The sequence below is a fragment of the Danio rerio genome, chromosome 4, assembly GCF_049306965.1.
Source record: "Danio rerio strain Tuebingen ecotype United States chromosome 4, GRCz12tu, whole genome shotgun sequence".
Taxonomy (NCBI): domain Eukaryota; kingdom Metazoa; phylum Chordata; class Actinopteri; order Cypriniformes; family Danionidae; genus Danio; species Danio rerio.
In genome coordinates, this window is record NC_133179.1 from 14,263,938 (window position 1) to 14,277,184 (window position 13,247).

Below are 13,247 nucleotides of genomic sequence, written 5' to 3' on the forward strand. Positions count from 1 at the left end.
TTAAATTGCACAGCTGATAACTGAACATGATGATCAAAAAATACATTTGTGATTGTTTTGTAATGTGAAGTGGTAACATGCTCGAATTAACAGTTCAATAGTTTGTTTGAGTAAACTAAAACTGAAAAAAGAAAAACTGAAATATGATAAATGTATGAGCTTTTATTAAAAGCTAACTGTTTTGTTTTGTTTTTTTGATCGTTTCAAGACAAAACTAAATTTAATTTGTTTGTTTAAATTCAACCCATATCAATAATTGCAGTGTTCACCTGCAGAGCATTGCCTTAAAAATTGCAAGCATTATCTTAAAGCTGCTGTATCATGTTTTTTTCCTCTATAGTTTTTGTCTAATTCCCTCTTCAAGGGCTTCAGACTTTGGTGTGAAAAGAAACATTTAATCATGTCTTCTCTCGTCTGGCCCGAAGGCATCCTGCGAAAGTAAAGAGCATTTTTTTTTTCAGTTCTCAATGAGACTGAGAGTTGTTGAGAGGCCTTCTCTCAGTAGTGTCCTCTCCTTGGATTTACATTAAAAAGATGGATGGGCTTGGCTGGGTTTTGTGTGCCTTATAATGGGCATGTGTGTGTAATAAGTGTGTTGCTGTGGACACCGAGCGATCGCTCTCTTGACTCAGGTCTTCTTCAGACTGAAGGAGCTGTTGAGGAGAACTTGTACTATCAGAGGAAAGAAGTTTCCCATGTACTCTTTCTGAGAGGACCGTCTCTATGAAAAAAAAAAAAAAGATAGAGCTTACAAATAAAGCAGATTACTGGATCTTTCCCATTAAATTGCTTTTAATGTAGTTATATATTTTAATGTTTTCTCTTTGGTCAGTTTATGTTTTCCCATGATGTTATTCCACATCTTTATCTCTATAGATAACTAAATATATTGTGGAATTGTGTATATAAATAAACAGGATTTTTTTATTTAACATAATTTTTGTTCTTTGATTTGTGCTTCATGTTGCTTTTGTTTTGAGTTTAGTTGATTTTTTTATTTGCTTTTTTTGTGCTTCTTTCGTTCATTTGTTTAGAGTTTTGTGGTTGTGTGGGTTTTCCTAGTTTTATTTTTTAGTTTGCTTTAGATTGTTTGTGTTTTGTTTCATTGATTTTCTTTTCATTATCGTGTCATTTTGTTTTGTCTTGTGCTTTGTTTTGGATGGTGGATGATATTTACACTGTAAAAAAATGATAGAAAAAAAGCTCATGACAACAATCTTTTTTGCTACTCTAACTTGTTTGAACAAGTTTGAACTGCATTTTTAAAGTTATACAAAGTGTAACTTAATATGTTAAGTGGGTTTGATTGATGTAAGTTGACTAGAAAAGCTAATTTGATTCAACTAAAAAATATTTTTTTTTACAGTGTAGATGTTTATTTTTTACTTTACTGCTTCTTTGTTTAATTGTTTAATGATTAGCTACTTTACTATAATAAAGTGAGTAAACATTAGTCATTTTAAATTGCTTTAAAAGTTGGCTTTGCTTAAAAAGCGAGTAATTATGTTGGAACTGTTAAGTTAACTCAATTTTTTATTAGGTTATTATGCATCTAGTTAATTTACTTCATGATATTTAGATGATGAGTTTACTCATTTTTTTAAATTTAGGTCAACTTAGTAATTATACCAGTGCCTACACAGTAAAAATGTGTGGTTCTACACAATTGATTTGTGTTGGGACAACATGAAGGAATTAAGCTAACTTATTATTTTTTATTTTATTTGTGCATTGGACATAAAACAATTAAGTTGTCCCCAAAAAACCCAAAAGAATTGTGTTTGAGCTCTATTAAAATAGGTAGTTTGAGCAAACAGCAAATGTAATGTTTTTTTAGGTGTACATAGTAATATTAGTGACTAAAATAAATTTGATCCTGGTTGTAGTATTTTGGATAACACTTTATTTTGATGGTCCATTTGAATATTAGTAGACAGTCTGCTTAATATCTGCTGATACTGCTCCTTCAACAGACATTTAACTGACTATAAGAAACTTTGCAAGTACATGTCAACTTACACTAACCCTAACCCTTACTCCAACCTTACAGTCTAATTATAATCTAATGAGAATTTGTTGGCATGTAGATGCAATGTAACTTCAATTCAAAAAACGGACCATCAAAATAAAGTGTGACCGTATTTTGTAAATCTGTTTGGTGTGCAATGCGTCTGCGATAATTGTGAAGCGTAAACTTTTCATTTGTCTTATTATTATTATTATTATTTTTTTGTGGCTGGTTCTCATAGTAATATCCCGCTTGACTCTAAGCACACACTCAGAAAGATCCCAGAGATGAACACTCTGTTGAAGTTTCTCACACTGCTGTGGCCTGGTCCACATTTGACACATGAAACCTTTATTAAAGCACTTCACACAATTACAGTTTTCTGACTTTCCTAACAAAACTTCCAGTTGAAAAAGCTAACATTCTTAAATCTTCACTATGGTAGCAAGCTGTAGTTATAGAGATAGTTCACCCAAAAAAAGCAAAATCCTGTCATCACATACTCGCCCTCTACTTGTTTCAAAGCTGTTCAAGTCACATTCTTCTGTTGTAGAAAATAAATGAATGTTGGAAACCTGTTGGCATTGACTTAGTAGAAAAAACACTATGGAGGTCAATGTCTAGCTGCTTTCCAACATGATTCAAAATATCTCCTTTTGTGTTGTTAATTGAAAAAAGAAAACAAATTGACATAATATTGAGTAAACATTAATTTTTCAATGAACTCTCCTTTTAGTAGACACAAATACTAAAAACTAGGGTTTCATAAACCTGAAGAATTATGCAATATGCGATGTTGTTGAGTATTGCGAAAACAATATGTATCATTATTGTAAACCTCTTTGGGTGTCCATACACAATATATGCGCTTTGTAAATGCACATTACTTACTTCCTTACTTACGACATAATATTTTTCTTGAAATATGCTTTTTATTAGCTGTTTTTTAATTTCTTATTTAACTATATTGAAATTAACAGGTAAATATATATATTTTCAGATCTAATTAATTTTAATTCAGACTGAAAAACTGTGTCAAGGTGCAAACAATTACCCTTTAAATTATGATAAATGAGTGAAATCCTCAGCAGATATTCTGACTCTGATCGGCTGTAGTCTTTTTCCTCTCTTGTCTCAACTCCCGCTATTAGTATTTATATTCAGCTCTGGAATTGCCTTTAGGCTGCTCCAGCTAATAACAGAACAGCTGAGTAGGTGGGGATAAAGATAGTAAGGCCCCATCTGATTGGTCAAATTTACATAAACAACCAATGCATAAATTAAAAGGAATTCCTCACACTTCTAAGTGACTCCCGCCATTGGTATTTATTTTCAGCTCTGGGTTCGCCTTTGGGCTGTTCAGCCAATAGCAGAACAGCTGTGGAAATGGCGATAAAGATAGTAAGACCTCTTGCGTCACTTCGCAATTGTCTGCGATACATATTTTGTATATACTATTACCGTGATCAAGTTAATTTTGAGATATATTGTGCAGCCCTACTAAAAACGTAGTTTGGCTTGCTTGTGAAAGAGAATAACCACTTGTCAACACAAACAACAAGTGTGCCAAACCCACAAAAGGCAGCAGTGGGATGTGATCAAAACAAAGCCATATGAATGAAACCCTTTTGACTCTACGGTATGGTCTCTGTTCACTTTTTTACAGTAGAAGGCCATTCATATGCAAATCATCTCATTTGCATATATTCTTCTCAATTTATGCAGGGATTATGCTGAGATGAATACTAAAATAGACTGTTTTTTTTTTTCTGGAAAAGCCTGTGCCAGTATTACTTAGAGGAAGCAGATCAGTATGTTGATGAGTTATAATTCAGGCTACTGGGAATAAAGTTTAAATTCTTACATTTTTGTGGGCACTTTTGTGGAAAAATTTTAATAAAGGGTTTAACTCAGGGGTTTTAGGTCATGTGACACTTCTCTTTATACTGTTTATCCCTTTTTTTTTTTGCTTATCCAGGGTGGCCTTCATCCAATAACAAGGCCATTAGCCAAGCTGATCCAGAAAAGGGGCCTCGGCAGCCCAACTGTCCTAGATTGAGATTTATCTTTTAGGACAGACGCTTGTGCCTTTAGTCCCTCGTCCAGCCAATCAGAGAGCGAGTAGCGGCCTGTGTCAGATTACTTCAGTTTGCTGACCTGCATCTCTCCTCCATCTCTGTTGATTCTGTCGCAGTATTGATGACTCAGCAGTAACTGAATCACAGGTTTCTTCTGATCGCAGAGAACAGGACGTGACTCAAAACATTGCGCTGAGCTGTTAAAAAAGTTTAAAGGTGACAACTATAATGAGAAGTATACTGTATATACATAGCAGTGGATGATCGAGTTGTTTGTGGTAATGTGCTTTTGTTTGTGTCATCTGTCACTTTAGATTGTGCGCTTATTAATGCAGAGTATTCTGATTGGTTTTTCTATGCTTTTATGTTTTTTTTTTTCAGATTAAATTGATCAACTTTTTTCTGATTTGTCATTAAAATTGGCTTCAAATTTGGTTTATATTTAGCACTATTTTTAGAATCATGTCTTTATTGATAACGTTTCTACTTTTAATGGGCAAAAAAAATTTACAAACAAAGAAAATTTACTCAAAGAAATCTTTTAAAAGGTGGGTAATTATAAAAAAAGATAAATTAATATTGTTTTAACTATTATAGAAAATGTGCATTATTGTATTAAAACTGCTATTTATTTTTACAAATAGTATCTATCATTATGGTTATATCTGTAATGAGTCTTAATTACAGCAAAAAATAAGGTCAAGAATCTTGATGTTAGATCAGAGTTTCTGCAGTCATGTCAAAGCGGTAACTAAATCAGCATACTATCATGTCAAAAACATTGCAAGACTTATAGATGCTTTGTTTCCAGTAAGGACTTAGAGAAACTTGTTCATGCTTTTATCACCAGCAGAGTGGATTACTGTAATGGACTCCTCACCGGCCTTCCCCAAAAGACAGTCAAACAGTTGCTGCTCGTCTAGAACGCTGCTGCCAGGAAACACTTGTCTTCACACCTATCCTCAGGTCTTTACACTGGCTCCCAGTTACATTCAGAATAGATTTTAATGTATTATTACTGGTCTATAAATCACTAAATGGCCTAGGACCTCATACATTACAGATATGCTCACTGGATGCAAACCTAACAGATCCCTCAGATCATTAGAATCAAATAAATTAGAAATTCCAAGAGTTCAGTCAAAGCAAGGTGAATCCGCCTGTAGCTACTTACCTTGCCTTTATTATAACAAATAGCTAGCGATAGCATATGTCATTTAAAATGTAAAATTAAAGTAACTTATTTAAACTGAATCATTATTATTGTATATAAATATAGTTATTATTTAATATTAACCAAATTGTATATTTTGAGCCTGCAGTCTTGTTTTGTATATATTTTTTATTCATACTCACTATATTTTGTCAGCACAACTGGCTAAAGGCCAAATAAATAAAAAGCAATAACAAACCTGAGAGCCATTATGAAAATTGATGCGAAAAACAAAGAGATAGAATTGAATTTTTATATCCATTTATCTTGATTCAGCTAATTTGACCAGAATGTTAATAGCCTGAAATGGGAGACAACATCTGGTGCTTAATATATTCAGTCATAAATCATTATTACCAAAGAAAATGTGTCCAGCATTTTGCAATTGACATTGTATCTTGTATGTAAATATCCCATTCAGACAGACTATATGTCACTATATGTTTCTTTGGCTTAGTCTCTATTTCAGAGATTGCCACAGCAGAATGAATCACCAACTATTCTGGCATATATTTTAGGTAGTGGATGCCCTTCCAGCCGCACCCCAGTACTGGAAAACACACACACTTTCATTCACACTCGCACGCATACACTATAGCCAATTCAGTTTATTTAATTCACTTATACCGCATGTCTTTGGATTTGTGGGGAAAACCAGAGCACTCGGAGGAAACACAGGGTGATCATGCAAACTCCACACAGTAATGCCAACTGACCCAGCTTGAACTTGAACCAGGAACCTTCTTGCTTTGAGGCGACAGTGCTAACCACTGAACCGCTGTGCCACCCTTCACTCAGCATGTTGATCATAAAAACAAAGATGAATCTATATGCTGTCTTTGATATCATTCTCTCATTTTAAAAGGCACAGATGACAATGCTTTTTTTCCCCATAGATTCCTATATTAAAGGATAGCTAAAGGTCAAGCTGATTGCATGGCTGCAGGACGTGTGATTGACAGCTTCCATTTAAAACATTGTCACTGTCATTCTCCACTGGTATACTGACCAGTTCAGGTTTTTCTGAAGGGCACTTGAGCTCATACTGTCACCATAGCAGCCATCAGACACGCTGTGCACATTGTCTGAAATGCTGAAAATGTGCTAAATCTACTTGTCTGCGGCTGTTGAGGATGTCTTGCCTTTTTCTCAAGCCGGAAAATGTTAAAAGGCCATTGAGTTTCTCTGCTATTTAGCGTCACTGCTTTTTGACTGTAGTCAGGGGACAGGGTTTTTTAACTCTTATAAATAACTGTATGTATGTTTCATTTTTAATGCTTTTGGTTTTACTTTGTTTAGATTTTTTGTCTTTTATTTAATTGTATTGGATTTTTGTTTTTTTATCTTCGCTTTGCTTTGTTTTTATGTGATTTGAGATGTTTTGTTTTACTTTGTTGTGCTTCGTTTGTGTCTTTTTTTCTTTGCTTTGTTTGGTTTAGCTTTAACTTTTAACTGTGCTTTTAGTTTAGCTTTGCTTCTTCATTTTGTTTTGCTTTTTTTGTTTGGCATCTGTTTTGCTTTTGTTTTGTTCAGCTTATTTTTTTGTTTTGCAGTTACTTGCTTTGGTTTACTTAATTTTTTTCTTTGCTTCTGTTCTGTTTAGCTTGTTCATTTTTAATTGGTTTTGCAATGATTTGTTTTACTTTATTGTGCTTTATTTGTGTCTTATTTTCTTTGCTTTGTTTGTATTAGCTTTAACTTTGAACTTAGCTTTTATTTTTGCTTTGCTTCTTCATTTTGTTTTGCTTGCTTTTTTGTTTGGCATCTGTTTTGCTTTAGTTTAGTTTCTTGCTTCTGTTTTGCTTTTGTTTGCTTTGCTTGACTCCATTGTTGTTCTTTGCTTCTGTTTTGTTTAGGGGTTTTGTTTTGATTTGTTTAGCTTTTTTATTTTGTTGTGCTTCGTTTTATGACTTTTGGTTTTTGTATGGCTTTGTTTGTTTTAGCTTTAACTTTGAACTTAGCTTTTATTTTTGCTTTGCTTCTTCATTTTGTTTCGCTTGCTTTTTTTGGCATCTGTTTTACTTTTGTTTAGTTTCTTGTTTCTGTTTTGCTTTTGTTTGCTTTGGTTTAATCCATTGTTGTTCTTCGCTTTTGTTTGGTTTAGCTTTTTGTTTAGATTTGATTCAGTTTTGCTGTCTTACACTGTTTTGCTTTTCTTTTTCACTTCAATTTGTTTCACCTTTTTGATATTTGAATATGTTTATTGTTTTGTTTTGCTTGTTTGTCTTGCTTTGCTTTTGTCTTGTTTTGAATTTATTTGCTTTTATTTTTGTTTTGCAATAATTTTGTTTTTATTTGTTTTGCCTCATGACCCGCCCCATCTTGTATTAGTAAATAAATATTAAAGAAAACAACACAGAACATTTCTTGTATGACCCATTTTTAGATCTGAAATTATTATAAAATACTAAAGTATTTTCCCCATCTCTGTGTTTTTTGTCTTATGTGACTAGTATAAATGTGTGCTAAAATAGGGTCTTCTAAAAATAGTATCATGTGCATTTTTAAACAAGCTGCTTTCAGTTCGTGTCTAAGCAACTGGCCTCTTCTGTAGATTTATCATCACCTAAAGCAAAGTCCTTAACATCACAGAAAAGAAAAAACATAGATTGTAGCATAACCAATGCTCTCATTGTGTATGATGTGCAGAAGAACCTGTCTCTATCTTTAATATCTCACCTTGAGATGAATCTTTGGCTCCACAGACTCATGCACTCTTTCCCTCTCTGTTTAGCTGTATGACTCCGTCAAGGTTTCTGAGCTCATGAATTATGCAAAGCAAAGGCCATTTCACTGACACAGCCTGCTACACAGCAGAATCACTCAGATAGCACTCTCTACCTACTAGCAGTTAACAACCAACGCTATCTCATTTCTCCACACAACAGAAACACACCACACAACAGAAAACAGCATTATTCACAATTCTTACTTGGGGTTTAAATTGCTTAAACTTTGCAGTTGCTCATCCATCATATTCATGGGAGCATTTTATGGTGATGGTGAATCCTGTGTAAACAGGTTTATGGCATATTAAAAGATCAAGAAGCACATTTTTATTTTGTAATATTACGGATAGAAAGTAACACATTGTGTCTTATATTACCTTTTATGTAGTGTTTAATGTAGCTGTTTGTGCACATTTATTTTATTTTATTTTATTTTATTTTATTTTTTCATTTTAATTACATATTTTAAAAATTTATTATATTATATTATATTATATTATATTATATTATATTATATTATATTATATTATATTATATTATCATTTATTTTAATTTAATTTAATTTTTATTTAATTTAAATTTTAATAAGTTTAATTTAATTTAATATATTTTAATTTTCAAAAATCATTGTAATTTAATTTAATATTCATTAACTAACCATAATTTTTTATTTATTTAATTATACTTTTCTTGAATTTCATAATATTTCTATTTGCGTTTTATTTGTATTTATTTATTTTATTAAATTATTTTAGCCTTTCTTTTTGCTTGTTTTTGCTCTATTTTATTCAAAAAATAATTAATCTTTTAATTTATTTCATTATTTGAACAGAATTGCATTTTCAATTCTATTGTTAACCATCTGAAAGGATGTGCTTTTGTGAATCTGAAAGGATTTCTGTTCTGTGCAGAAAGCTGAACGATACACAAAGGGCTTTCTGGAGCAGGAAGAACAATTGTGTGTATTTTTTTAACCCTCCTCTGAGTAACCAGACAGCAGCCTGTGTAATTTTGTGCTTCAGCCATGTGTATTGCCATCCATATGCCAGTGCTGCGGGTGCTGCCATCACAGCGTCCCCGTCTCTTCCAGCTCAATGCCCTCTATCGCTATTTACATCTCATTTCTATTTACATCAGTGCTTTAGTGTCCCTTCTAATAAATATCATCAGTTTGTGCTGTTTTTTAATCATTGCCTTTTTATCTGTTTCCCCTTTCAGTCTCACCGGCTATTCGTGGATTCCCCCCTGCATGTTTGAATGGTCACATTGAGTGTGAATCACAAGGCCCAGTTGCTTTGACCTGGAGGGGAAGGATTTTGATGTAACGCAGCCTTGCCATGGACGGGAAGAGGAGCTGCTCGCTCTGTGGAGGAGCGATGATGATAATGATGATGATGATGATGATCAGTCACATGACCTCCGCATTAGAAGTGCCTCTAGACTGTGAGTATTGCACAGCAAGTATTATTAAATATGATGTGATGTCAATGAACTATAATAAATTCAGTACATTACATCAAATTATTTATTTATTTATTGTCTTATTGTCTTCATTGATTTAATCTAAAATTGTAATATTGTGAAATTTATATTTAAAATAACTTAATAATGTGTGTTATGCCAGTGATTAGTAAAAACTGTGAAATTAAATAGTATTACTGTGAAAAATACATGTTTTTTTTTTTTTTTTTTTTTTTTTTTTTAATGATTGTAGTTTAAAAATGTTCCTGTGATTTAAAGATTAATTTTCAGTATCATTACTTCATTCTTCAGGGTCACATGACCACTCAGAAATCATTATAAAAGGATGATTTACTGTTCTGTTGTGGTCAGTTATTATTGGTACTCAGTCATTAATAATGTTTTACTGTTTTATATAGTTTTGTGAGAGATGTGATGTGTTTAAAGATTATTTGTGTAAAAATGACAGCATTTATGTGAAATAGAATCCTATTTTTACACTATAAAAAGATTAATTTCATGTTTAATTTTACTTGTGAACAAGTCCTTGATGAATGTAAACAAATAGCATTTTTAATGGTATTTTTGAATAGTATTATTTACACTAAAGTGCCTTACTTATGACTTATTTATAATGATAATATTAATAATAACAATAATAATCATTATAATAACGGACAGCGCAGTGGGTAGCGCCTACCAGCAAGAAGGTAGCTGGTTTGAGCCTTGGCTGAAGGTAGAAGGTAGCTGGTTTGAGCCTTGGCTGGATCAGTTGGCATTTCTGTGTGGAGTTTACATGTTCTCCCTGTGTCCCTGTGGGTTTCCTCCTGGTGCTCCGGTTTCCCCTACAATCCACAGACATGCACTATAGGTGAATTGGATAAGCTAAATTATCCGTAGTGTATGTGTATGAATGAGAGTGTGTGGGTGTTTCCCATTAATGGTTTGCAGCTAGAACGGCATCGCTGCATAAAACATGCTGGATAAGTTGGTGGTTCATTCCGCTGTGGTGACCCCTGAATAATAAAGGGACCAAGCCGAAAAGAAAATGAACGAATTATAAAAATAATAATAATAGGTAATCAATCATGAGCTGCAGATGATCATATTAGAATGATTTCTGAAGGATCATGTGAGTTATGAGCTGTAAATTCTGTTTTAAATCACAAATGTATTTACAATGTTAAACTACATTCAATACGAAAACGTTTATTTTAAATGGTTATAATATTTATTAATTCCTCAGTTTTACTCTATTTCTAATCAAATAAATGCAGTGAGTAGTATATGCAGATTTTTAAATCATTTATAAATCTTACATTTCTCCAACTTTTACCAGTAATGTAGATATTATTTGCCATTCATGCAACAACAACAACAAGGATGTCTACCTATGCCTTGTGTCCTGGATGTTTCATGGACACTTTTAGACTAAATTAATGATTGAAGTCCAGGTTATTTCAGCCACATCAAATTCACATAAACTCATTATTACAATAGAAATGCAGTATAGTATGTTGTTATCTGAGTCATCGCAGTGTGTCTGCTCTCTAGAGAAAAGTTTCACATTTAGATACCGACTGTGTGTGAAATCAGCACTACGACTGTGTAAGCAGAATATGCAAGGACTTTTAGAGATCATTGGTCACACTTTCTCTTTCAGCCTCCATCTTTTTATTTATATGGCTGTAATAATCAATTTTATAAAAATATATGAGATACACTATCCTTTGGGGATCAGCAGCTTCATAAGTTTATAGTCAGCAAAGAAATCTATGCCTTTATTCTGCAAAGGTGTATTTAACTTATGATTACTGTAAAAAGTAAAAAAGAAATTGTTACCAAGTTTTTATATTTCTAATGAATTTTGTTTTTGTACATTAAAAAGCTATAAAAAAAAATTTAAACAGCATAACGGTTTCCAACATAGATTGTAGTAAGAATTGTTTCTTTAGTGAAAAATTGTCATATTAAAATAAGTTAGAAGGATGATGTTGATGATGACTAGAAAATTATAAATTAAGATCGATTAAATTTGAAAGGAAACACACTTGAAATGCACATAAAATGCACTTGAAACACACATAAAACATTTGAAATGACCATGAAACACGCTTAAAATGCACATGAAACACGTGAAATATAAACACAAAGCACATGTGAATGACACTTGAAACACACATGAAACGCACTTGAAATGCACATGAAACACACTTGAAACGCACATAAAACACTTAAAAATGCACATGAAACGCACTTTAAACCCACAACACGCTTAAAAATGCACATGAAACACACTTGAAACGCACATAAAACGCTTAAAAATGCACATGAAACACTTGAAATGCACATAAAACGTGAAATATAAACACAACGCTCATGTGAATCACACTTGAAACACACATAAAACACATTTGAAATGCACATGAAACACACTTGAAACGCATGGAATGTGAAATGAAAAACACATGAAACACACCTGAAACAGGTATGAAACATGAAATTTGAAACACGTGAAACACTCGAAACACACATGAAACACACTTGAAATGCACATGAAACGCACATAAAACACTTTAAATGCACATGAAACACACTTGAAACGCACACAAAACACTTGAAAGATTAACACATAGCACATATGAAACACACTTGAAACACACTTAAAGCATACATGAAACAAAATATAAAACACATGAAACACACGAGACACACATGAAACACATACAAAATTGAAAACTCCCAAGAAATGTTTAGTTTTTAAATATCTCCATGTGTAAAAATGATGACTTATCTTCTCATGAGAATGTTCCAAAACTACACTGGTTTCATTTCACCTTTTAATATGTGAAGCTCATGTGATGCTTGTGTTGTTGTTTTTTCATGTGGCACACATGTAATCATAGTCACTGATACTAATGACATAGCATATCATATAAATTGCAAGTTCACTGATAGGGAATTGTGACTGGATGGTAATTTTATGGAAATGGAAATACATCACTGTGGAAAAGTAGGATATCTGATAGCAAGAATATTGTTGCTCAAACACATGTAAAGAGTCTTTGTGGATCATAAAGCACCATTTTAGTCCAAAATCTTTGCAGTCTATATTGCATGCAGCAGTCTTTTCAGAATAAAGCAATCAATCAATGACAAACAATCAGCATCATCCAAACTGCATTAGGTGAATGAAAAAGCATGAGAGTTGCATGATGGGTAACGAGTGCCCAACACACCTCCGGAAGTTTCTCTGAGGGAACGTGACTTTGTTTGATCTTCTCTTCTCTCTTCTTCTTTTACACTAATTTGAACTCTTTTACTCTCTCGCTCATGTATTTCCTGTGTCATTTGGACAAAAAAAGCTAAAGTTCTGGAGGGATGTAAGTCTGGGCAATTTTGCTGTGAAATCTCTTGTGAATTAGATTTAATTTAGTTTTTTTCTGTTTCTGTTTGAAGTGTTTGTGTTTTTGGAATGCATTTAACATGTTTTATCATTTATTAAGCATTAACTTACCAAAATATGAAGCTTTATGTACATTATGATAGACGTCTGTGTTGCTTGCTGCATGCTCTTTGGTTGTTTGTCTCTCTGGGTTTTGTTACAGTGATAAACTAAGGCTGGGCACTTTTATATTTTTAGATCTTTTTTTGCAGAATCAGTTTCTGCACAGGTGCTTCGTCTGTTCTGGTTTTTGCCAAGGTGTGTATGTGTGTGTGTGTGTGAGTGAATTAGAGATGCTTGTTTCACTCTGGTT

At 32.8% G+C, this 13,247-nt stretch overlaps 1 protein-coding gene across 51 annotated transcripts in view; it reads left to right on the forward strand.

Moving 5' to 3' along the window:
* Positions 1-13,247, forward strand: part of nrcama (neuronal cell adhesion molecule a) — an 81,453-nt gene that overhangs the window by 36,733 nt on the left and 31,473 nt on the right. For 26 of the 51 annotated variants that reach the window (XM_009300129.4, XM_073946106.1, XM_073946090.1 and 23 more), the window contains one exon: positions 9,247-9,471. In XM_009300129.4, the coding sequence (XP_009298404.1) occupies positions 9,366-9,471 (106 nt within the window). In that variant the 5' untranslated portion in view covers positions 9,247-9,365. Of the gene's footprint in view, positions 1-9,246; positions 9,490-12,854; positions 12,873-13,247 lie in introns of those variants that run through there. The other 25 variants (XM_005164636.5, XM_021475020.2, XM_009300131.4 and 22 more) reach the window with 3 other exon arrangements.